Source organism: Lampris incognitus (assembly GCF_029633865.1).
Source record: "Lampris incognitus isolate fLamInc1 chromosome 17 unlocalized genomic scaffold, fLamInc1.hap2 SUPER_17_unloc_1, whole genome shotgun sequence".
Classification (NCBI taxonomy): domain Eukaryota; kingdom Metazoa; phylum Chordata; class Actinopteri; order Lampriformes; family Lampridae; genus Lampris; species Lampris incognitus.
The window spans coordinates 516,077-540,849 of record NW_026611075.1 but is presented as its reverse complement, the minus strand read 5'-3'; the positions used below and the strand labels follow the sequence as shown (position 1 = coordinate 540,849).

The window sequence follows — 24,773 nt, the reverse complement described above, 5'->3', positions numbered from 1 at the left end:
ATAACAACTGATATGGAAATATTTCATTTTGTATATATTATAGAGGCTATATTTTAACAAATATATATATTATCCAGGATAGTCACGTTAATTATGTCTGGTGTCAAATTCACCCCAGATAGAACTAACTGATAGAAATACAAACAGAAATGCACTGAAATAAATCCAAACACATTAAAGACATGTCAGAAGACTTGTCTAACAGACAACTTATCTATGCACAAATTTACAATAAATATACACCCCCAGCACAGGCCTCAACCGACCCAGTATGTGGTGACCCCTGAAAAACAGGGAATAAGCCAAAAGAAGAAGAAGAAGATGATACACCCCCAGCCCAAATGGACAATGAGGCACAAACCACTGTTCCCTAGAACCCTGTAAAAGGATGCTAGCAAAAGCCCTGCAAGACACTGGGGCAAGTCAACTATTTAAACATTTACAATATATACACTTCCCTAGGCCAACAGGACTGCAACAGGGGTGGAGACACTTCTGAGGCCAGTTTGTCAGGCCCTACTTCATGCAAGACATGCAGAAGGTTGGTGTGTGTGCCTCACATATATACATATGGCATTTCACACATGTGATGCAGGTTTTTGAGACATTTCTATTTATGCAGAACTGGAACCCATTGTATATTAGGTATATTTGTGACATTAAGCCTTAGAATTATGCAAATTACCAGTCAATCTTCGTTCCAACGCCCACCTATGGTCATGAGCTTTGGGTAGTGACCGAAAGGGTGAGATCACGGATACAAGTGGCTGAAATGAGTTTCCTCCGTAGGACGTCTGGGCTCAGCCTTAGAGATAGGGTGAGGAGCTCGGACATCCGGAGGGAGCTCGGAGTAGAGCCGCTGCTCCTTCATGTCGAAAGGAGCCAGTTGAGGTGGTTCGGGCATCTGACTAGGATGCCTCCAGGGGGCCTTCCTTTGGAGGTTTTCCAGGCATGTCCAACTGGGAGGAGACCCCGGGGTAGACCCAGAACTCGCTGGAGGGACTACATGTCCAATCTGGCCCAGGAATGCCTTGGGATCCCCCAAGAGGAGCTGGAGGGCATTGCTGGGGAGAAGGATGCCTGGAGTGCTCTACTTATAGCTTGCTCACACCGCGAACAGACCCCGGAGCAGCGGCTCATGATGAGATGAGATGAGATTAATTATGCGAGCTATAATGACACTTTAATTTCCCTCGGGATCAATGAAGTATCTATCTATCTATTTATTTTCCTGCTACTGGGAGAGGATCGAAAGGTTTGGGATGACTCTCTGTTCGAATCTCTCTCAATATGAATGCAGCTGCTTGAGCTCCAAGAAGGCTCCATACAGGACAGCTGCTCCAAGAAGATTCTCCACCCTTCGTCACTACCCCAATCATTGTTGATTATGCTCTAAATGACACAAGTACACTGTAAGTGCTCAACATTAATAGTGTTGAAAGAAATGACCAGAGGCCAGGGGGCAGTCATTCATCAGTAGCTGCATGACTACATTGACTTTATCTAAGCTGTCTACACCACCGTTGGTCTCATTACAAATTTATTTTCCCTGGGGCAGTGGGACACAATTTCAGTAGTTTCAGTGAGGGCAAACATAGATGATGTCACCCTCCTCGTTTTTATTTCAAGGAGCTCTGTCTTGACGATCTGAAAAAGTGCTCGTAACATTGTGAGCTTCCTTTCTGATAGTTCCTCCCCTTGGATTTCAGATGTAAAAAGAGATCATGTCACGTTATGACCCCAAAAATCCCTTTGTCATGTCAAGATAACTCTCGTACCCTGTTTTTTTTCCAGGCGCTCTCCCTGGATTTTTTTCTGTATAAACTTACATTTTCCAGGCATAGCTGAATTTGGCATTGGTGCAGGCATGTTCCTCCATGTGTGTGTGTGTGTGTGTGTGTGTGTGCGTGTGTAGGTGCGTGCGCGCATGCTTGAGAGGGGCAACTATACCCTCAACAACAATCAAGGGTTGTAAACTTAAAAATCTATTTCATTTGATCATATTTCATAACTGGGCTTCCAGGGCCCCCAAACAGAACTGAAGTATAATTTTGATTAAAAGGGCTTCAAAGAATTCTTTCCAAGTAAATGTCATTTTGACCAGCAATTCTCATGAAGTTAGGAAAAGTCATTGAGTATCAAGCTGATAAAACAATGTTGAGGATGTTTTTTGAGCCATTTAAGTTTGACTGGAGTCACTGGGGGCGGCACGGTGGCGCAGTGGTTAGCGCGGTCGCCTCACAACAAGAAGGTTCCTGGGTTCGAGCCCCAGGGTAGTCCAACCTTGTGGTGGGTCATCCTCTGTGTGGAGTTTGCATGTTCTCCCTGTGTCTGCGTGGGTTTTCTCCGGGGGCTCCGGTTTCCTCCCACAGTCCAAAGACATGCAAGTCAGGTGAACTGCCTGTACTAAATTGATCCTAGGTATGAATGGGTGGGGTGGGGTGGGGTGGGGTGGGTGGGGGGCCCTGTGATGGCCTGGCGGCCTGTCCAGGGTGTCTCCCCGCCTGCCGCCCAATGACTGCTGGAATAGGCTCCAGCATCCCTGCGACCCTGAGAGCAGGATAAGCAGTTCGGATAATGGATGGATGGATGGAGGGAGTCACTGGGACCCCCAAACAGAACATAAGGGTTAACAATCTGTCTTCAACAGTATTTCCCTTTAAAGCATGAGATTCAGATACTTCCTACTAAAATACTCTCACTGCATGAAGCCCACAACTGAACTTCTCTCACTCTTGTAAATTAATAATAATAATTTATAAAAAAAAAACAACTGTCATTCTGGTTGCAGACAGGATTCCATTTAACGCCCAAACGTTCTACAAAGTGAAAGAGTACGTTGAGGAGTGACGACCCTCTGGCCCGGGATACAAACAGGAATGGAGACCTTTGACAAAGAAGGGGGTCCGGCGAGAGACGAGGACAGAGAGAAAGGGAAGCTAAATGGTGAGGAGAAGGGCGAGAAAGAGATCCAGGTAAATGAGAAGGAGATGAAGAAGGAGAGCCGGCGCTCTGGGTCATTGTGGAGAAGTGGATGGGCGCTTAGTGAAAGGCTGGCCATCAATGTCTCTGGTATGCGCTATGAGACCCAGCTTCGCACTTTGGCCCAGTTTCCTGACTCCATGCTGGGGGACCCCAGGCGCCGGCTGCGTTATTTCGACCCGCTACGTAATGAACTCTTCTTGGACCGCAACAGGGCGTGCTTCGACGCCATTCTGTACTTCTACCAATCAGGCGGGAGGCTTCGCAGGCCCGCCAATGTTCCTCTGGACATTTTTATGGATGAGCTAATGTTCTACGAGCTGGGGGAGGACATCATGAACCGCTTCAAGGAGGACGAAGGGTTCCCTAAAGAAGAGGAGAGGCCGCTGCCCAACAACGAAATCCAGAGGAGGCTGTGGATGCTGTTTGAGCACCCGGAGTCATCGTCGGGAGCACGGATCATCGCCATCATCAGCGTGATGGTCATTGTGGTGTCCATCCTCATCTTCTGCCTGGAGACGCTGCCCGACTTCAGGACTGAGAAGGAGATGCGAGAGGTAAGGAGGGTGGAGAGAGAAGGCAGTGTTGTCCTGGGTCTCTGCCAATTGGGCAGAAGTGTCAGATGGAGCAAGAATAGGGTATCAAAGATGGGGAGGTGTCGAGGTTTTAAGAGTTTGGAATTATTTTTTTCGAGTGTGAGTTTCTTTCACCTCAACAAATGAGTTATTTACTTGAAGGCATCATGCAACAATATACGGTTTGACCAAACGAAGAGAAATGGAGATGACATTTAAATATTCAACCTCATGTTGGATTAAATCACACTTTAACAATAGGTAGTGGTCAAAGACATGTACAACTTCTCAGTGAGCATTAATGTAGCATATCTGATCATGTGGATAGAAGAGAAGATAAATGAAGGTAAATTATTTTTCTACAAGTGATATTTTGAGCAAAACATCAATGTATTTTTATAACTGAACTGAGGGTATGACGATTCGCCTTTACATGAAGCTGCATAAAAATTAAGCCCGGTGAACCTTTTGGTCATGAATGCAATGTGTGCGACTACGAATGTTAAACGGTAATATGATATCACAAACAGCAGGTGTTTAGGTAAACAGAGTCCCGATGAGTACTACCGTGTGTTATGAGGGGAAAAATATTTACATGGAGACAACTACTGGCCAAAATGGCTGGAAGGAGACCAGAGAGAGAGAGAGAGAGTGAGAGAGAGCGAGAGAAGAGAAAGTTGAACGAAAGCCGATGGCATGATTATTTTAGATGGCTGTTAAATTCGATACACTTGGATTAGGGGAGAGTGAGAGGGCACCGGGAGTAGAAGGAGGGTATCAGAATACAAATAAAAGTAAAGAAAGGGAGCGTGGGGAGACGGTAAAAAAATGTGTCAAGCAAAAGGTCAAACAAGCGACCAAGGTGAGCTGAGGCTCTCCTATTGGCTCAGACCTGAAGACGGAAAGGTCTGGCAGGGTAAGTCATGTACGGTGTGTCGTGTTAACACATTCCTGCTGCCTGGCCATCTTTGCACGAGCTGGCTGCCAGGAAACTACTGTAAGCTAGCACCCTTCCAAGTCAGCAGCAGACCCACTGATGTGTGTTGGCTGGCAACGCTGCCACGAAGAAGGGGACAGGATAGCTACCAAGGTGGAGATGGACGGGGATTGGTACGGCGAAGCGCCTCTCATGTTTCTCTTCAGAGATCTCAAGAGGTTAAATATAGTCTTAGGAGAGCCCTAGGAGTGAATCAACACTAAGATGTCTGCCCTTATTAATAAACACTGTCGCGAACCTGCTACTGAAAATTATTGGAAATAGATTAAAGTCAACTATGCTGCATCTTTGCTTGTACTGCTAACTGCTTAGAGCTGTTAAGGTTCCCCATCACTCATCTTGTCCATTGCTTTATGAGGTGACATAAAAACCTGACGGGCCCTTCAGTGAAGAGCCAGTCTACGTAGCGTAGTCAGTGCAGCCCCAGTGCTGACAGGGTAAAAATGGATGGACAGGTGGACTTCTGGGAGTGACTAGCGCCACGCTGATTGAAATGTAAAGCTGCAGATGTCAAGCGTTTTTACGATGTTGCCAAAAAAGTAAAACAATACCTCAAGAGCTGATGTGTGATACAGTTCTTTTTAATAAAATCTGCCGCTCAAAACATGTCATATAGACATCTCTACAGCATTCTGTATCGTAACACACAATCCCTAAAAAATTACATTAAGTTGTAATCGTCAATTCTATACAACCTCAAAAGTTAAGGTCAAATTTAAAGGTTGTAATCAATCCGTTTTAAGTAATTAAGTATTAAAATGTACTATTCGCTGGTTCAAAGAGGAAGTGGGAGATGGACATTTCCATTTTCATTTGCTAATGTAAAAATTTTGGCTGTATGTGGTTTTGATATCACAGTATCCCTGACGGTGCTCTCGTTTTTTATCTTCAGGACTATGTCTACAAGTACCACTTGCACATAAAGAATGGCTCTGTGAACATGCCTCCTCCGCCCAGCGTTTTCCAAGACCCATTCTTCATGGTGGAGACCATGTGCATCTGCTGGTTCTCCTTCGAGCTCCTAATGCGCTTCGCTTGCTCGCCTAGCAAGATGCACTTCTTCAAGGATGTCATGAACATCATCGACTTCTTCGCCATCTTGCCCTACTTTGTCACACTGGGAACAGAGCTGGCCAAGGACAACGACGCCTCTCCGGCTACATCCCTGGCCATCATCCGGGTCATCAGGCTGGTAAGGGTTTTCCGAATCTTCAAGCTGTCACGCCACTCCAAGGGTCTTCAAATCCTGGGCCAGACACTGAAGGCCAGTATGCGTGAGCTGGGCCTTCTCATCTTCTTCCTCTTCATTGGCGTTATCCTCTTCTCTAGTGCCATCTACTTCGCGGAGGCGGACCACACAGACACATCCTTTGTCAGCATCCCACATGCCTTCTGGTGGGCGGTGGTCACCATGACCACCGTAGGCTATGGGGACATGTACCCTGAAACAGTCTGGGGGAAGATGGTGGGATCCATGTGTGCCATCGCCGGCGTGCTGACCATCTCGCTGCCCGTGCCCGTCATCGTATCTAACTTTAGCTACTTCTACCATCGTGAGACGGAATGCGAGGACCAAACTGAGTATACCCATGTCAAGACCTCGCTTTGGGAGGACGAGGAGCCAGAGAGAGAGGATACTGAGGAGGGGGAAGGAGAGCCGGAGGGAGATTACTATGCCATTGAGGGCATATGCAACCCTCTGAATGGAACTCTGTTGGGTGGACTGTGTGCTGGGCAGAGCAAGGAGTCAAGAGGGGGAAATATGTACCTGAGGGAACCTTTAGTGACTCAAGTGTAAAGGCAGGGGGAGACCGCATCCTCTGCCCCTTGTCAGAGAGACACTGGGGGAAGACTGTAACCATGTTTCGTAATTCTAAGATAACTTTTGAAAGGCAAAATGTTAAAACCTTGAATTAGCTGGTTTTGAGAGATTAATATCTTCACAGGACTATTTTATTAAAAGCATTTGGAGGAAAAATGGAGGGTTGATAGGAATTCATTGCCACTGGAGAAATTTGAAAAGTTAATTTCCACCACTCTGTATTGCATAATCTCTTCATTAACATGTCAACTTTTCCACCACGAGCGAGGTAAAAAACCTTTTTGTGACATGCTCAGTATTTTATGTTTCAGTTCAGCCTCTTATTTACATTTTAAATTTTAGCTTGATGGAAATGAAGCTGATGAGAGTGAGAAAGCAAAAGGTAAATCAGGTGAATAAAGATACGGTTATAAATCCAACGTATCAATTCAGAGTCCAGAAAAAGAGCATGAAATAAGTCAAACATCACAGAACTAAAACCGATAACGTCTAATATGAAAGACACTCTTTACTTTGTCTCTGGTCTTGGCAGGTTTTTACACATGGCAACATTTCACTATTTCAGACTGTGTCACTTAAAGAGCAACATCTGTATAAGAGTTTCAGCTAAGACAAAAGGAAATTACAGCAGATGAGCGTTAACGTTCCAAGACGACCACATGAATGAACCCATTGGCTGTGAACTATTAACCCAATCAGTTTGCGTTTGCGATGAAATGGACTTTCGGAATTGATGTGCCTTGAAACTGTGATGTCTTAGAAATGTCACTTTGTGCCTTAATGTTTGACGTGGAAGCAGACCATGAACGGCGACGTGAATTAATGAACTCTACTCAACCACAACAAAGCAAACAGATCAAATTAACTTCTGAAGCAGACCTGCATTCTACACATTCTTCCGTTTGCCATACTAGATAAGCGTATCTACGTTGTGCTATTGTAGCAGTGTTGCCACCGGTACAATAGCACAACGAAGATATGTTTGCTAACATGAGGCTACTTGCAAATCTTTATTATTTATTTTTTTTGGATTAATGTACTGCACTACAAAATTGCTTGACAACGCATTGCTTCTTATTTGGAAAGTTTTAATTGCTAGTGACAAAGGACTATAATTATCTGCTTGTGCTAATCATTGTTTTTAATAAATAAAGAGTTTATTTTATTAATTTTCTTTAAGGTGACAGTTGTTTGTGGTTTCGCTGTGAGATGTTGACTATCCTTGTGGTAATGTAAAGAAAAGAGATTCTGGTGGCATAGGCAACCGCTTATCCTACTCAGGGTCGCGGGGATGCTGGAGCCTGTGCCAGCAGTCATTGGGCAGCAGGCGGGGAGACACCCTGCACCGGCCGCCAGTCCATCACAGGGCCCACACATTCACATCTAGGGACAAGTAAGTACGGCCGACTCACCTGACCCACATGTCTTTGGACTGTGGGAGGAAACCGGAGCACCCGGAGGAAACCCACGCAGACACGGGGAGAACATGCAAACTACACACAGAGGACGACCCGGGACGACCCCCAAGGTTGGACTACCCCAGGGCTCAAACCCAGGACCTTCTTGCTGTGAGGTGACCGCGCTAACCACTGAAAATGTGTTACTTCTGCTGGTTCTGGATGCAGTTTGGATAAAAGTCAGTTTGTCAGACAGTCTTTGAGAGACAACTATAAATTAATACGTTGCAGCGTTGGGCTAACACCAACTTCTTTTTTAGCACCAAATATAATAGCATCACGAGGAATATATAACTTGTTACAACTCATTGTTTGCAGTGTAGTTTTCAATTATTATTTTTTTGGGCAATTTTGAAATCCTTAAATTTGCAAATACACTGTATTTCATAAACTCAGGTGAACTCGGAAGTTAATCAGGCTAAATGTTTTTCAGCCAACAGGTTGGCAGCAAATAGAGATGATAAATATTCACAGCCACACAATTTGATAGTTAAAAATTGGCTAACAACTGCTGTGCCGATCACAGAAATAGTAAGCAGGTGATACAGGACAGTCCACTACTACTACTACTACCACTACTACTACTACTACTATTTTCGGCTGCTCCTGTTAGGGGTCGCCTCAGCGGATCATCTGTCTCCATCTTTTCCCGTTCTCTTCTTCCTCTGTCATGCCAACCACCTGCATGTCCTCCCTAACCACATCCATAAACCTCCTCTTTGGCCGTCCTCTTTTCCTCTTCCCTGGCAGCTCCATATTCAGCATCCTTCTCCCAATATACCCAGCATCTCTCCTCCACACATGTCCAAACCATCTCAGTCTTGCCTCTCTTGCTTTGTCTCCAAACCGTCCAACCTGAGCTGTCCCTCTAATATATACATCCATCCACCCATTATCCAAACCGCTTATCCTGCTCTTAGGGTCGCAGTGGTGCTGGAGCCTATCCCAGCAGTTATTGGGCGGCAGGTGGGGAGACACCCTGGACAGGCTACCAGGTCATCACAGGGCCAACACATACACACACACATTCACATCTAGGGACAATTTAGTACGGCCGATTCACCTGACCTACATGTCTTTGGACTGTGGGAGGAAACCGGAGCCCCCAGAGGAAACCCACACAGACACGGGGAGAACATGCAAACTCCACACAGAGGACGACCCCCCCCAACGTTGGACTGCCCTGGGGCTTGACCCCAGGACCTTCTTGCTGTGGGGTGACTGCGCTAACCACTGTTCCGCCCAGTTCTACACCTCTTAATGAACCGAAATCTGAACACAATGTAGTTGATCGAAGCCTAGTGTCAGTGAGGACTCATTAAAGCTGCATATTACATAGAAGTCACATAAACTAACACCCAATGTGGGGCTCGAACCCACAACCCTTAGATTAAGAGTCTCATGCTGTACTGGCTGAGCTAACTGGGCTTACGCCATATGCAAAAAATGCGAAATCTGAAAATTTTATAATTAACATCAAAGAAAGAAAATGGCAAAAGATGAAAGGTGACGATACTTCTAAACCCTCTAATATACTCGTTCCTAATCCTGCCCTTCTTCGTCACTCCTAGTGAAAATCTTAGCATCTTCAACTCTGCCACCTCCAGCTCCACCTCCTGTCTTTTCATCAGTGCCACTGTCTCCAAACCATATAACATAGCTGGTCTCACAACCATCTTGTAAACCTTCCCTTTAACTCTTGCTGGTACCCTTCTGTCACACATCACTCCTGACACTCTTCTCCACCCGCTCCACCCTGCCTGCACTCTCCTCTTCACCTCTCTTCCGCACTCACCATTACTTTGAACAGTTGACCCCAAGTATTTCAAATCATCCACCTTTGTCACCTCTACTCCTTGCATCCACGCAAGGACAATAATGAGGGAAAAAAGAGAAAAGTATTATTACTTACTTCCTCTCCAAACGATGCTCTATGATGCTTGGCTGCAGGGGGATCGTTGGAACTCAGTATATGTATATATATATATAGATTCAAGGACGGCCCTATGATTTTTGGGGCCCCTGTGTAAACAAAAACAAACAAAAACATAGAGGGTCTTTGAAAGTTTGAAATGCCAAGAATAGAGAAAAACATCTCTGTGACGTAAACTAACACCCACCAGCAGTTGTTTCCCATCAGACGAGATGATGACCTTCTTTCCTCAGTCAGCTGCTCCAGTGTATATGGAACTAAGCAAGAGTAAATTAATCTTTGTAATTTTACATTCATTTTAAAAAATGTTTACCTTTTTTAAAATGGCAAATTATAGAAGCTCTTATGGTAGATTTCAGGTAAAAGAATGTCGCGTAGGACTACAAAGCACTTTAAAGTTTTCAATAGCCTATTTGAGTCACTATCCTTCTTACCAACAATAGTTTCATCATCATCATCATCATCATCATTAGGTTCGAGTAGTTGATCAAAATATTTGAGCAGAGAGCAGGAGAAATTGATAAAATTAATCACAAACACTGCCAGGGCAGAAAGTGTGGACCACAGGCTTCTGCCTTTGCTCCTGCCCAAATAGTTCCCTCATTCTGTTTTTCATGCTGACATAAAGCCACGTGTATTTATCCAGTGCGGCCCTTCATCACAAGCGAGTCTCGAAATGACTCCATGGACAAGAGAAGTTGAGAAACAAAGCAGCAAACTAGCCAGATGTACACACTAGACGTGGCTGAACGGAAAGTGACCATGGTGCAGGAAAACATAGCAAGGCCACAGAAGAGGAAACGCTGTCAGACATGCAGCAGCAGCAGCCTTACCTACCCCACCTGGTCCCTCCCGCTACCGCAGCACGCCGGTGTAACCTAGTTTTCTGGACTTGCCTGTTAGTGATTTTAAGTTCCTGTTATAAGCTGTTGCCGCAGTGTTATGCCCTGAGCTCTTATTTTGAAGGCTGAAGAGAGAGCGGAAGTGCTGTACGCAGGCTGCTGCGGAGTGCTGTTGGGGGAAGAATCCAAATAAAGTGGTCGTCGTGTGAAAGTGGAACCTCCGTATTTGTTATTTTATAGTTTTACACGGTATAGGCGACATCTACAAACCCTCGGTTACGTTGGTGGGCAGCGGTGGGATCCGGAAGTGTGCAGATCCTCAGAAGTCTCTTCGGGAGCGCGGGAATAGCAAAGCGCGAGGGCGCGCTTCCGGGAGAGGGTGACGACTGTAAACTACTAATAAGACACGTTAGCCCCTAGCTAACGGGTTAGACACGTTAGCCCCTAGCTAACGGGACCCGTTAGCCGAGCGGTTAGTGATGTCGCCTAGTGGTGCAGTACACCCCGTATCGAATCCCGCACCGGGCGAGCAAATAACCGGTTACATCGGTGGGATCCGGAAGTGTGCAGATCCTCGGAAGTCTCTTCGGAGCGCGGGAATAACAAATCGCGAGGGCGCGCTTCCGGTAGAGGGTGACGACTGTAAACTACTAATAAGACACGTTAGCCCCTAGCTAACGGGTCAGACACGTTAGCTACGGGCTAACGGGACCCGTTAGCCGAGCTGTTAGTGACGTCGCCTTGTGGCGCAGTACACCCCCGTATCGAATCCCGCACCGGGCAAGAAAATAGCCGCTTACGCCGGTAAAAGAGTAGTGGTGGTGGTCTTCTCTGGGGTAGATCAAGAGGCCATCTGTTAGCGGATAGTCAGGAAAACAAAGCGGACTTGAACCCGCTGGCAAACAAAACCCTTTCAAAACGAATGTGCGGTAATCACGCCGGCCTTTGTTGTGATTTAAGCTAACTAGCCGGGAAATGTTCAGCTTGTAGAGGAGCTCAAGCGGGAGTCGTGACAACTTTCTCTTTCGGCTTACACAACGAGCACCATCTATTCCTTCCGCCACTAACAACCCTAAAAAAAACCCGCGCAGCGGAAGTGCGTCACCGTAAACCCGAACCGAGGAAACAGCAGCTGTGAACTAACGTTCCTACCAGCTCAATAAGGGGAATTGCGTAGCCCCGTAACCGCTACAAGCTAGCTCGTATGTCGTACGGATATCGTACCAACGACTTGGGGATACTGCCGTTGACGCTACAAATACAATCTAAATACGTTTTTTATTCCACAAAACAAGCTAGCCCCTATTTTCATCTTAATTCCACCCCTCCCGTTTTTTTCGCTTCACATGCTACTAGCTTACCTTCGCCCTGCCACGGCGTTTTCTTTTTTCTTTTCTAACGGGCGAAACTCACTCCCGTGATTGACAGCCGGTTGAGGCGCGAGGAGTCGAGGTTGCCAGATCGGGAAGCTTTCCAGCAGTTGAGTGATATTGGTTGCCAAATTGGGAACTTTTTTTTATTTTTTAGCGTTGCAGGTACATTGGAAGGCTGAACAATACTGGGGGAGAGGGGGGGGTCAACATTGTGAATTTGTGACATTGCTGTCTTTTTGTGTTACACAATTTCACCAGACATTCGCAGCTTTTAACTTTCAAACTCCATTTACAAAAAAATGTACCCCCCCCTAATTTTAGAGTGGGAAATAAAGGTATTTGAGAAGAAGTCATTAAACTAAATTCTTTTACTTGACAGATGCACTAGAATATTTCTCTTCAAGGGCAGTATTTAAACACACACACACACACACACACACACACACACACACACACCCCTTGCTAGATTTCTTGTTGGACCAAGCAACAAGAGTTTGAGCCCAGGGCCCACTTTGCCCTACACTGCATTCTTTGCAATGTGACCATTGTACATGGGGTAGCTATATTGGACCTGTGGATGGAATTTCTGCACGTTTTATTTTTAGGCCCTGCTTCCATCTGATCAGCCTTTTATTAGTTAATCAGCTCCGACTTTTTTTGTTTCTCTAGGGGGCCGGTGTTTTTATCATTGCCCTTTATCTTATGACGTAATTATTATTTATTGCCTCGCGTAAAAAGCAATTATAGTTGTGTGTGTGTGTATGAGCTGTGCTGTAAAAATGAATGTGTCTTTCCTTGTCTTGCAATGTTGATTATGAAACGTGGATCACAGAATCATCATCATGCGGGGGCCCCAAAGGGCCTCTTACATCAGTTTACGCGTCGGGCCAGCTTTAACAACTCTTAACGCTTGCAAGCAGCAGCAGCAGGCCGGTTAGCTTGCTTACTGTTTTCGCTTTGTTTGTTTTACATGCAAACTGTTCGCCATCCTTCAGACATGCAGCAACAGGCACATACCTGCAAAACCCGATATACAATTTGCAGGTATGAGTACTTTTGCACTCGACCAAGCACACCTCAGGGCACTAAGACTTCATAATTTCATCCGTAATATCAATCCATGTATATTTTGGTGAGCGGGGGAAAAGCAGATCAAACAGTCAAGTTTATTTTGTATAGCTCAATATGACAAATTACAAATTTGCCTCAAGGGGCTTTACAGCAACACAACAGTGAACAGAAAACAACCCTAGGCTCAAATCTGAAGAGCCCCTCTTCAAAATAAAATAAACACGACCACTTTTTTTTATTCCACTTGAGGGTGCTCTGCTCTTTGTGCTGAAACCTCAGAAGGCCCCTAGTTCTGATAAATCCATCCGCTATCCATCATCCAAACCTGCTCTCAGGGTCGCGGGAGCCTATCCCAGCAGTCTGATAATCTCATCATCTCCATCATCATCATCATCATCATCACATCAGCAGTTCTGATAGAGCAGATGTAGAAACAACCAGTTGCTCTTCACATCTATTTACACCAAGATAAACACACGGTCACAAACAGCTGTACACCAACACACACAGACACCCACACACCAGCAGACACACACAAGCAGACCGTTTCTATTCAAGGGCTAAGGACTTGAAATGGGGTTTGAGATGAGATTTGAGCACCGATTGTCAACGTTATGACAAGTACCTAGTAACCCACGGACCTGAATTTAATCTAATCTGTGTTGTTATGGCCTCAGCATTTATTTATGTCTGAATAACACTGAACTGAGCTGCGAAGGGGATCCGAGAGACATCCAAAGCACACTTGAAAAAAACAAAAACAACTTTTTAACTGTTTAGATTTTGAAAGACGACGCAAATAGCGAAATAAAATAAATAGGCTATATAATTATAGACAAAGCTACGAAAACGTTTTTCTCATAGGATTATTTTGAGCTCGGAAATGATTCAAATACAGGCGAACCAGCTCTTGGGAGAGCGGACATTTATTCCAAGTTTTGATAATTTAATATTTAAATTAATATACAAAAACAGAATAAATAATTCAAAATAACAATAATATTATTAATTGGACGACACAATGATGACGATGTCCGAAATTACACCAATAAATTACACCATTTGTGAGACTTTGGGAGTAAAATAAGATGAAACCAGCCTTGTTGTGCTGAGTGTCTGTCTCTACTTGTTCATGGAGAACAGAGGACTCATTATTGAGTTCAGCCTCATCCCTAGCGGGTCCTCCGAGTCCGCGTCGAAACTTCCTTGACTTTGCGACGGTTGACTGGGCAGACCGTCCCTCGCCAAACCGTTGATGAGGGGTAGGAACAGTGTGAATGGCAGAAACTGCCTCTGGGAAGGCTTGGACGCCAGAGACACAAGAAGTCCATGGCGGGCAGACAGGAAGCGGGTGTACCCGTCTGCTAGCAGTAGTTCCTGGAAGGTGCAGTCGTCCTCCTTGTACTGGCTCTGAAAAAGAGAGAAAAAAATTTGACGCGATGGAAGTTTTTTTTCTTTTCTTTCTGTGCTTTTTAAATGACGTAAAGACCCCAACGCGAGTCTGGGTCGAAGCCCCACGAGAGATGACGGTCGGTGTTAATGACACCACGTGGAGGACGGTTTGTGGAGGGTTTTCTCGGTGGGATGCTCGACACAGAGGCACAAGCACACAGAAAAACTAAAAACAGCCCCCTTATTTAACGTAATAATATGAAAACACTGAACTGTGTGATTCGGCCAGGGTTCAGAGAATAACGCCATGATATCAGGGGCCCCTGCTGATGTCTGCTGGTATTACACCACCTGTACATAACGGGTATTCATTACGTGTAGCGAAACCACAAATAAAGAATCCCTCTCAGCCAGACCAAACAAGACGGCCCAAAGAGTAGCCGAAGTCAGGAAACACGGGCGGGTTTGCTTTCCAGTCGAAAGAAAACACCGCCCAACTTCACCAATTAGCGCCCCGTCAACCAGGCGGTGGAGGGCCGATCAGCTGGTGTGGTGTTGGGCTTTTAACTGACGGTTATTTTCATTATCGATTAATCTACTGCTTATTGTTTCGATTAATTGATCAATCTTTTAGTCTATAGAATGTCGAAAATAAAGACGGACGCCCATAGCGGTGTCTCACCACTGTTTACTGACCAGCAGCCCCCTTAAATATTCATTTTATTACATAAATACATGAATCAAGGCACGCGAAATGTTTGGTATTTTAAACTGATAAGTGTCTAAAACAATCAGTTGCCAAAATCATAATCAATAAATGTCCTGCTGACCGAGCAATCAATTAATCGACCGACTGTTTCAGCACTAAATCGGATACGAGATTCCCCCCGTGCTCACCTGTCCGTTCAGATGCCCCCTGCCGTCCAGACAGAGGTAGAGGGATGAGGAAAGACCCCTGATGACCGTCTGGCCTGGTTTCACTGATCTCAGCTCCAAAACACCTGGAAAAGACACACACGTTACTACTCTACATACCATCATGCTCTCCCTCTCTCTCCGTCTCCCTCTCTCTGTCTCTCTGTCTCCCTCTCTCTCTCTCTGTCTCTCTGTCTCCCTCTATCTGTCTCTCTGTCTCCCTCTCTCTGTCTCTGTCTCTCCTTCTCTGTCTCCCTCTCTCTGTCTCTGTCTCTCCTTCTCTGTCTCCCTCTCTCTGTCTCTGTCTCTCCTTCTCTGTCTCCCTCTCTCTGTCTCTGTCTCCCTCTCTGTCTCTCTCTCCCTCTCTCTCTTCCTCTGTCTCCCTCTGTCTCCCTCTCTGTCTCTCTCTCCCTCTCTGTCTCCCTCTCTGTCTCTCTCTCCCTCTCTGTCTCTCTCTCCCTCTCTGTCTCTCTCTGTCTCTCTCTCCGTCTCTGTCTCTCTCTCTGTCTCTCTCTCTCTCTCCGTCTCTGTCTCTCTCTCCCTCTCTGTCTCTCTCTCTGTCTCTCTCTCTGTCTCTGTCTCTCCTTCTCTGTCTCCCTCTCTCTGTCTCTGTCTCTCCTTCTCTGTCTCCCTCTCTCTGTCTCTGTCTCCCTCTCTGTCTCTCTCTCCCTCTCTCTCTTCCTCTGTCTCCCTCTGTCTCCCTCTCTGTCTCTCTCTCCCTCTCTGTCTCCCTCTCTGTCTCTCTCTCCCTCTCTGTCTCTCTCTCCCTCTCTGTCTCTCTCTCCCTCTCTGTCTCTCTCTGTCTCTCTCTCCGTCTCTGTCTCTCTCTCTGTCTCTCTCTCTCTCTCCGTCTCTGTCTCTCTCTCCCTCTCTGTCTCTCTCTCTGTCTCTCTCTCTGTCTCTCTCTCTCCGTCTCTGTCTCTCTCTCTGTCTGTCTCTGTCTCCCTCTCTGTCTCCCTCTCTGTCTCTCTCTCTGTCTCCCTCTCTGTCTCTCTCTCCGTCTCTGTCTCCCTCTCTGTCTCTCTCTCTGTCTGTCTCTGTCTCCCTCTCTGTCTCCCTCTCTCTGTCTCTCTCTCTGTCTGTCTCTGTCTCTCTCTCTGTCTGTCTCTGTCTCTCTCTCTGTCTCCCTCTCTCTGTCTCTCTCTCTGTCTCTCTCTCTGTCTCTCTGTCTCTGTCTCTCTGTCTCCCTCTCTGTCTCTGTCTCTCTGTCTCCCTCTCTCTTGTCTCTCTCTCTGTCTCTCTCTCGAGCGGAGGTGAGTGGAACTGCGAGTGAGTGAACGGAGTGACAGCGTTTTTCGCTTCGGTGTGAGCGAAAATTCTATGCTTTCTCTTTCTCTTTCTGTTCTGTGTTTATTTTCGTGTTTTGTTAGTTGTTATTAGGTGGTGGTGGTTGTTGTATCTCTACTGGTTATTTTTTTGGGTGTAGTTTGGTAGTGCGGTTGGCAGCCGGGCACTATGCCTGTTGTCAGTATTAGTGCAGAGCTGGAGAAGCTGACACGCCGAGTGTCGGCTGTTCAGTGGAGGAGGCCAGCTATGCTGTTGGGTGGAGGAAGCCAGCTATGCTGTTGGGTGAAGGAGGCCAGCTATGCTGTTGGGTGGAGGAAGCCAGCTATGCTGTTGGGTGAAGGAGGCCAGCTATGCTGTTGGGTGAAGGAGGCCAGCTATGCTGTTGGGTGGAGGAGGCCAGCTATGCTGTTGGGTGAAGGAGGCCAGCTATGCTGTTGGGTGGAGGAAGCCAGCTATGCTGTTGGGTGGAGGAGGCCAGCTATGCTGTTGGAGAGGTTGTCGGTTTTGAAAGTGTGAAGTCTGCCTCACGCATGAACAAGGCTATACTGTCATTTTCCTAGATGACGTGGCCGAAGCTGAAGAGGTGGTGGAAAACGGCGTAGTGATTCGCGACTCTTTCACCCCTGTTCTCCTGTTGGTGAACCTGGCTAAAAAGATAACTATGTCCAACGCACCTCCGTTTATTAAAAATGAAGTGTTGACCATGGAGCCGTCACGTTTCGGGCAGCTGGTGTCCCCCATTGAATTTGTTCTGCTGGGGTCCAAGTCGCCAAAACCAAGACACATTGTGTGTCACAGAAGACAGGTCTTCATGATCCTCAAGGACAGCACGGGGGATTTAAACCCGAGTTTTACTGTCAGAGTTGATGGTTTTAGTTATAACGTGTTTGCCACCTCTGAGACGATGAAATGCTTGGGTTGCGGTGCAGAAGGACGTCTGGTTCGGTCACGCCTTGAGGCCGGAGAGCAGATCAGCTCGAACCCGCCTGAAGCACCGCAGCCTGAAGCCGAACAGCTAAATGTAGTAAAAGGAAATTGTCCGACAAAGAGCAGGGTGGTGCCAAGGTTAAGAAAGCGTTGGATAATTCATCCGATGAGTACTGTGAACGGACACCATCACAAGAGGATGAAACCATTTTTTTTATCCCCTTGAGAAAATAAGGACATTTTCAACTGAAACTAAAAGGCAAATGGCGGTTAAAACCCAAAGTTCTTCCCCGATTTGAGATCTTTCGTCAGGTCTGTGGCACGGCTGAGGAAGGAAGAGGGGGCTTTCAGGGACCAAGAGGTTTACCGGCTCAAGAAAATTACAACAAAAGTCAACGCGCAACTAATCGATGATGATTAAGACAAAATTGATTCTCCACAAACTGTTTGTATGTGTTTGTAGAGACAACTTCTTTCCTTTTCATGGCCGATTTGAAAATAGGGTCTGTAAATATAAATGAACCAAGGAGTGATGTGAAAAGAGCGTCTCTTTTCAAATTGGTCGAAATGAAGGGGTTGGATGTGGAAACTCACAGTGATGCCGTGAATGAAAGTGAGTGGAAGAAGGAGCGGCCTGGGGAGGTCATCCTAAGCCATGAATTAACTAACAGCGGTGGCGTTGGTGTGCTTTTCTCAGAGTTTTAGTCCCTCTTCTCCTGAGGTAGAAGAGATAGTGTGTGGTCATATTCTAGAAGACACAGTACAATATGAAGGTGTGAAAATAATTTTTGTGAATGTTTATGCCCCAGTTTCGGGCGTTGAGAGAATGGGACCGTTGAACATCTTATGTGATGTAATTCACAATTGTACTGATTTTTTCCTTTTTTCTGGGGGGAGATTTCAATTGTACGGAAAATGTGAAACTAGACAGGAACCATCTAGAGCCTCATCCCGCTTCATCCGCCAAACTTAAGTGGTTGATTGAAACCCATGGACTAAAAGATGTCTGGAGAGGTTTTAACGGGGATGACAGGCAGTATACACCTGCAGTCACTCCAAGGACAATTTGTTATCTCCGGCCAAACTTGATCGTTTTTATTATTTTAAACATCATTTTGGTATCTTTAAATCAAGTCAAATAACTCCTGTTGGTTCTTCTGACGATTGTCTTGTTCAGTGCTCTTTCTTCATTCAGAATGTTAAAGTACAGAGTGCGTATTGGCATGTTAACACTGGTCTTTTGCGAGATAGATCTTTCAGAGAGGCTTTTGAATTTCTATGGGCTTTACATAGAAAAAGCAAAACCACTTTTTCTTCAGTACAGCAATGGTGGTATATAGGAAAAAGCAAAATAAAATCATCATGTCAGCAGTATACTCACAATGTCACTAAGCACATTACCAGATCTCTTAAAGAACTGGAGATTGAAGTAGTAGAATTACAGAGTTTAGTGGATTCTACAGGAAATCAAGGGCATATTGAAGCCCTTAAAGCTAAAAAGGCTGCCTTAGCCAACCTGTTGGGCACCACAGCACAGGGAGCTCTGGTCCGCTCATGTTTCATGAATGTGTCCCAAATGGATGCCCCATCACAGTTTTTTGTTTTGTTTTTTTGGTTTGGAGCGAAGGAATGGTCAGAAGAGGATCATTCATTCGTTATGCTCTGAAGATGGAATCACGATAATGGAAGCCCCTGAGATTCGCAGATATGCCACCTCCTTCTACGATGAAGTGTTTAAGAGTGAATTTGTGGAGGATGCAGAGTTGGCTAGTTCTTTTTATGCTAGGCTACCTCAGGTGGACGCTGATACCAATGCGGTGTTGGATGCAGAACTGTCTCTGAATGAACTGTATACTGCTCCCATGAGCCTGGGCAATGGAAAAGCACCTGGCATTGATGGACTGCCCGTTGAATTTTACAAGTCCTTTTGGTCTGTGATCGGTAAAGATCTGCTGGAGGTGCTTCAGGACAGTTTGTGCCGAGGACAGCTACCACTGAGCTGTAGAAGGGCAGTTATCACTTTGCTGCCCAAAAAGGGAGATCTACAACACCTGAGGAACTGGAGACCTGTATCTCTGCTGTGTGGGGACTATAAAATCCTCTCAAAAGTTTTAGCCTCGAGACTTAGAGAGGTGATGAGTAAAGGCCATTCATGTTGACCAGGCTTACTGTGTGCCCGGCAGATTAATAAGTGACAGTATCATCCTAATTGGGCATGTTTAGGAAATCTCTGGATCATTGGGTATAGATACTGGTCTCATTTCCATAGACCAGGAAAAGGCTTTTGACCGGGTTGAACACAAGTACCTGTGGCAGACGCTAAATGCTTTTGGGTTCAGCCCAGGTTTCATAGCCAAGATCCAGGTACTGTACCATGATATTGTGAGTATACTTAAAATTAATGGTGGTTTGGCTGCACCTTTTATTGTACAGAGGGGGGTACGTCAAGGATGCGCACTTTCTGGGATGCTGTACTCCCTTTCCATGGAGCCTTTTCTTCACAAACTCAGAAAATAACTCTCAGGTGTTTTTTTCCCAGGTTGTACTTCAGCTGTAAAAATCTCAGCATACGCAGATGGTGTTATGGTGTTGATTAGCAAACAGATAGATATCGATATCTTGGAGGGGACTGTACATCTTTTTAATAATATTTCGTCTGCTAAGGTAAACTGGAAAAAAAGTGAAGCTCTGATGGTTGGGAAAAGGCCACTAGACAATCTAGCTCTACCAGGAGGGCTTACTTGGAAAAAAGGAGGGATGAAGTACTTGGGAGTTTTTTTTGGGTGAATAATCTGTTTTAGAAAAGAACTGGGGGAATGTTTTAGAAAAAATAGAAGGCCGGCTTAAAAAATGGACGTGGCTCTTGCCAAGCATGTCTTACAGAGGGAGGACACTGTGATCAACAATCTAGTATCCTCTTCATTATGGCACAGATTAGTTTGTGTTGATCCCCCTTCAAATTTACTTTCAAGAATTCAAGCTGTTTTAGCTGATTTTTTGGGGGGGATAATTTACATTGGATTCCCCAGGCTGTTCTTTTTCCCCCAAAGGAGGAAGGAGGACAAGGACTTGTACATTTGGCCAGTAGAGGTGCTGTGTTCCGCCTTCAATTTCTCCAGAGACTGCCTTCTGGCCCAAAAGACTTGGTGTGGAGACCACTGGCACGCACAGTTTTGCAGAAGTTTGGCGGTCTGGGACTGCGCGACTCACTGTTCCTCATGGATCTATGTAAAGACTCTGAAGTTCCAAGCCTTACCACCTTTCTACCGCGGAGTTTTCACAGCGTGGAAAGTGGTGGTGAAAGAGAGGACGACGCAAAGTGACTCCCTATACTGGTTGTTGAGGGAGCCTGTGGTGCATGGAGGACGTCTGGACACCTCCTGCTGGGCAGGATCAGCAGCCACAGAAGTGTTTTGCAGAGCAGGTTTTCTAACCCTCGAATCGGTGGTCAACACTGCTGGACCTGACTTGAGCAATGCAGCTGCTCTTGCAGCTGGTCTGGGAGTGCGATCTGTGAGGATCATCAACAAGCTGCTTGAACAATGGAAACGCTGTCTGACGGGGCATGAACACAGCAATGGTTTGATCGCGCCTCATACAGATGATTCTTTTCATTGTTTAAGTATTCGTCCCAGTTTTGATGGCTGTTCAGTTTTTTTTTTTTTAGATGAGAAAAGAAGTACTTTTCTAAATTTAGAAGAGGCAAAAGGCAAATTACTACTATATGGAACGATGGTTAAATGGCCAAACAAGGGTAAACTAAACAATCGTGTTGACACACCTTGGCGAAGTCATCTGGGCTTGGGAGATGACGTCAGACCTGCTTGGAGGGGTTCATACAAACCACCATTAACAAAGAAGGTTGCTGACTTACAGTGGAGAATTGTATATGGGATAGTAGCAGCTAATGCTTTTCTTTCCATTGTTAGTCAAGGTGTGAGTGATAAATGTCTTTTTTGCTCTTACAGAGAAACTGTTTCCCACTGTTAGCTGGAGTGTGCGCGCCTAATACCACTGTTCATGTTGTTGGAGAGTTTATTCAGTAAGGTAGGGGAGGTTTTCTCCACGCACATGTTCATTCTGGGGTTTAAGTATAAACAAACTGTAAAAGAAAAATGTTAACTAACGAATTATATCTTGAGACAAGCAAAAATGGCTGTTTATGTAAGCAGAGAGAGGAAGATGGATGACTCAGAAGACACTGATGTAAAGCTGCTGTTTACTAGGATGGTAAAAGCCAGGATGACGATTGATTTCAATTATAACAGAGAAACGAAAGCTATCCAGCAGCTCAGTGTTGCCTGGGCTCATGGGGATGTGCTGTGCTCGGTAAAACATAAACAAACTTGTTTTTTCTGGAGAATTGATGTGATTTATTGTTTAAATATCCAGTTATTTGCTTGTGTTTTGAATATGACTGTATTTTTTAAATAAAAGTCACTTTTAGAAAATCAAAACCCTCCCTCTCTGTCTCTCTCTGTCTCTCACTCTCTGTCTCGCTCTCCCTCTCTCTGTCTGTCACTCTCTCAAAACTGTCTTTTTGGTCAGAAAGAAGAGGCTTGTGTGTGTTTGTGTGTGTGTGTGTGTGAGAGAGAGAGAGACAGAGAGACAGAGAGAGAGAGAGAGAGAGAGAGAGAGAGAGAGACAGAGAGAGAGAGAGAGAGACAGAGAGACAGAGTTCATGTCTTTAATGAAGGACCACTTGTCTTGCTGCTATTCAACAATAAAGAAGACAGTTTGGAACAACTGGTGTGTGTATTTAGTAGTGTCGAGCCACACACTATCGGGCTGACATACAGCAGGCTGTGTGTCTTGCTCTCAGTGTGCTATGCTGGGCAAACAGCCCACAAACCCGCCAGTGCAACACTGCTCACTTTGCTGTGGCCTGGGATCGATTTGGAGGTTTGCAAGTCGGGTTCGGGTGGTTAATTAACGCATATTTTAGCGGGTCGGGCGGTGCAGATTGGCTCTCATAACGGGTCGGGTGGGTGCGGGTATTAATAAACCCTGACCCACGTGTCACTAGATATCACCACCATATAAACGTGACTTATACACTGAAGTGCCATATACATGTTTTTTTCCTCACAACAACACGAAATACAGTATACGATAACCGTGAATGTGGTATTCATGTTGTTTGTTTACTACTACTACTACTACTATTACTTTCGGCTGCTCCCGTTAGGGGTCGCCACAGCGGCTCATCCATTTCCATCTCTTCCTGTCCTCTGCATCTTCCTCTGTCACACCAGCCACCTGCATGTCCTCCCTCACCACATCCATAAACCTCCTCTTTGGCCTTCCTCTTCTCCTCTTCCCTGGCAGCTCCATATTCAGCATCCTTCTCCCAGTATACCCAGCATCTCTCCTCCACACATGTCCAAACCATCTCAATCTTGTCTCTCTTGCTTTGTCTCCAAGCCGTCCAACCTGAGCGGTCCCTCTAATATACTGGTTCCTAATCCTGTCCTTCTTCATCACTCCCAGTTAAAATCTTATCATCTTCAACTCTGCCACCTCCAGCTCCAACTCCTGTCTTTTCATCAGTGCCACCGTCTCCACACCATACAACATAGCTGGTCTCACAACCATCTTGTAAACCTTCCTTTTAACTCTTGCAGGTACCCTTCTGTCACAAATCACTCCTGACACTCTTCTCCACCCACTCCACCCTGCCCGCACTCCCCGATACTTTGGACAGTCGACCCCAAGAATTTAAACTCATCCACCTTCGTCACCTCCACTCCTTGCATCCTCACCATTCCGCTGCCCTCCCTCTCATTCATACATATGTGCTCCGTCTTGCTCCTACTGACTTTCAGTCCTCTTCTCTGCAGTACATACCTCCACCTCTCCAGGCTCTCCTCAACCTGCACCCTACTCTCGCTACAGATATCAATGTCATCCGCCGAACATCATAGTCAAGGCTCAGCGTTTTCGGTTTTTATTTTTCAAAGCCATCCAGCATGCGAATTTCACCACAAGAGGACACTGTTACATAACCTCACACGAACAGGAACAACTTTTGGATCCGCGGAAACATAAAATCCAGGTGAAAATCACTTTTAAAAAACTGGGTATTTTTTTGGTGAAAATCGGTAAAAACCAAAAACGCTGTGCCTTGATCATAGTCCAGGGAGACTCCTGTCTGATCTCGTCCATCAACCTGCCCATCATTTATTAATATTGTTTGTTTAAGTAGACATACTGTACCTTTGCTAACCACAAAAAACAAAAAAAGAAACAAAACACACACACACACATGGAAGACTCACTGTTAGCGGTCCGAGTTGAACTTCCTGAGACCGTCCCGTCGGGCCTTATCTCCAGGTACATTCCTCTCTGGTGATTCTCTGCAGCGAAACACAACATCAAATCACAGATGAAATGAAAGATGGTCAAGCTGAGTACAAAAAAAAAAAAAAAAAAAGAAGACCACCGTATTCATATGGCCATATGTACGCTATCCAGATCATAAGCACATTTCTGTTGGTCTAGCTGGCGATAAGTGAGGGGAGGGTGTGGTGGATGGGTACCTGTATAGAGATGCCTCTCTCTGACTTGATCGCCCAGGGCCAGGATGGGGTTGGAGTCAGAGATGTAAAATGAACGAGAGACACTCGGCAGGAGGATGAACAGAAATGTGGAGAGGAACGAGGACGAGGTGTTTGTGATCCGATGCATTTGGCGAGGGAAAAAAAACAACAACAAAAAAAAACGAGAGATCTTTGCAGATGACACAAAGGAACAAACGGCAAACGGAATAAGATCCTGTAGGGTCCACGAACCTTGATAAATAGGAGTGATAAATAAATAGCTTATCAATAATTAGAAGATACACACATGTATGTGAGCAAACTCTTGGTAGTAGGCCTGGCAGCTGCAGAAGGTTTGGGTTCTTTATAAAGGGGCCTGATGGGGCCACAGGGAAGGAGGTGCATGTCAAGGGCCGTGGAGACGAAGATGAGTCAGAAGGATTTCCCTGGAAAGCGCTATCTGGTTTCACAAGAAGACTGACGAAAGGCACCACGTTTTGGACGTAGCCGTGTTAAGTTGGGGGTGTAGAGGAGAGAAATCAAAACTTGTTTGCTTGGAAGGTTTCTGGTTCAAATCCCAGAATGCATCCCGATTTAAAAGTCACCCTCTGCCGGCTGCTGTGGTCAGCCGTAGAGGACTGGTTATACTGGGAACGGTGGG

General features: G+C 45.6%; 2 protein-coding genes and 1 non-coding gene across 3 annotated transcripts; 1 reads left to right on the top strand and 2 right to left on the bottom strand.

Annotated features, from left to right (window-relative positions):
• Window positions 1–2,879: 2,879 nt before the first annotated feature.
• On the top strand, window positions 2,880–6,515 carry LOC130131953 (potassium voltage-gated channel subfamily A member 2). The gene is made up of 2 exons (XM_056301680.1): window positions 2,880–3,539; window positions 5,447–6,515. Exons 1-2 carry the CDS (start codon window positions 2,880–2,882, stop codon window positions 6,350–6,352), a joined length of 1,566 nt encoding a protein of 521 aa, XP_056157655.1. The 3' UTR covers window positions 6,353–6,515.
• A 2,673-nt stretch (window positions 6,516–9,188) lies between these two features.
• On the bottom strand, window positions 9,189–9,261 carry trnak-cuu (transfer RNA lysine (anticodon CUU)). Its single transcript has one exon. It is a non-coding gene; the product is annotated as a tRNA-Lys (tRNA).
• Window positions 9,262–14,174: 4,913 nt separating this feature from the next.
• Window positions 14,175–24,206, bottom strand: fgf21 (fibroblast growth factor 21). Its single transcript, XM_056301673.1, has 4 exons — window positions 24,113–24,206; window positions 23,852–23,929; window positions 15,342–15,445; window positions 14,175–14,462 (listed from the first exon to the last, which is right to left on the bottom strand). Exons 2-4 carry the CDS (start codon window positions 23,910–23,912, stop codon window positions 14,175–14,177), a joined length of 453 nt encoding a protein of 150 aa, XP_056157648.1. The 5' UTR covers window positions 23,913–23,929; window positions 24,113–24,206.
• Window positions 24,207–24,773: the final 567 nt, after the last annotated feature.

Excerpts from the sequence above, each read along its gene's own strand:
- LOC130131953 (XM_056301680.1), top strand. The coding sequence starts at position 2,880 with ATGGAGACCTTTGACAAAGAAGGGGGTCCGGCGAGAGACGAGGACAGA. Across the intron at positions 3,540-5,446 it reads CTGAGAAGGAGATGCGAGAG|GACTATGTCTACAAGTACCA; the intron begins GTAAGGAGGGTG and ends TTTTATCTTCAG.
- fgf21 (XM_056301673.1), bottom strand. The coding sequence starts at position 23,912 with ATGTACCTGGAGATAAGGCCCGACGGGACGGTCTCAGGAAGTTCAACT. Across the intron at positions 15,446-23,851 it reads TTCAACTCGGACCGCTAACA|GTGTTTTGGAGCTGAGATCA; the intron begins GTGAGTCTTCCA and ends TGTCTTTTCCAG. Across the intron at positions 14,463-15,341 it reads GGGGGCATCTGAACGGACAG|AGCCAGTACAAGGAGGACGA; the intron begins GTGAGCACGGGG and ends TCTCTTTTTCAG.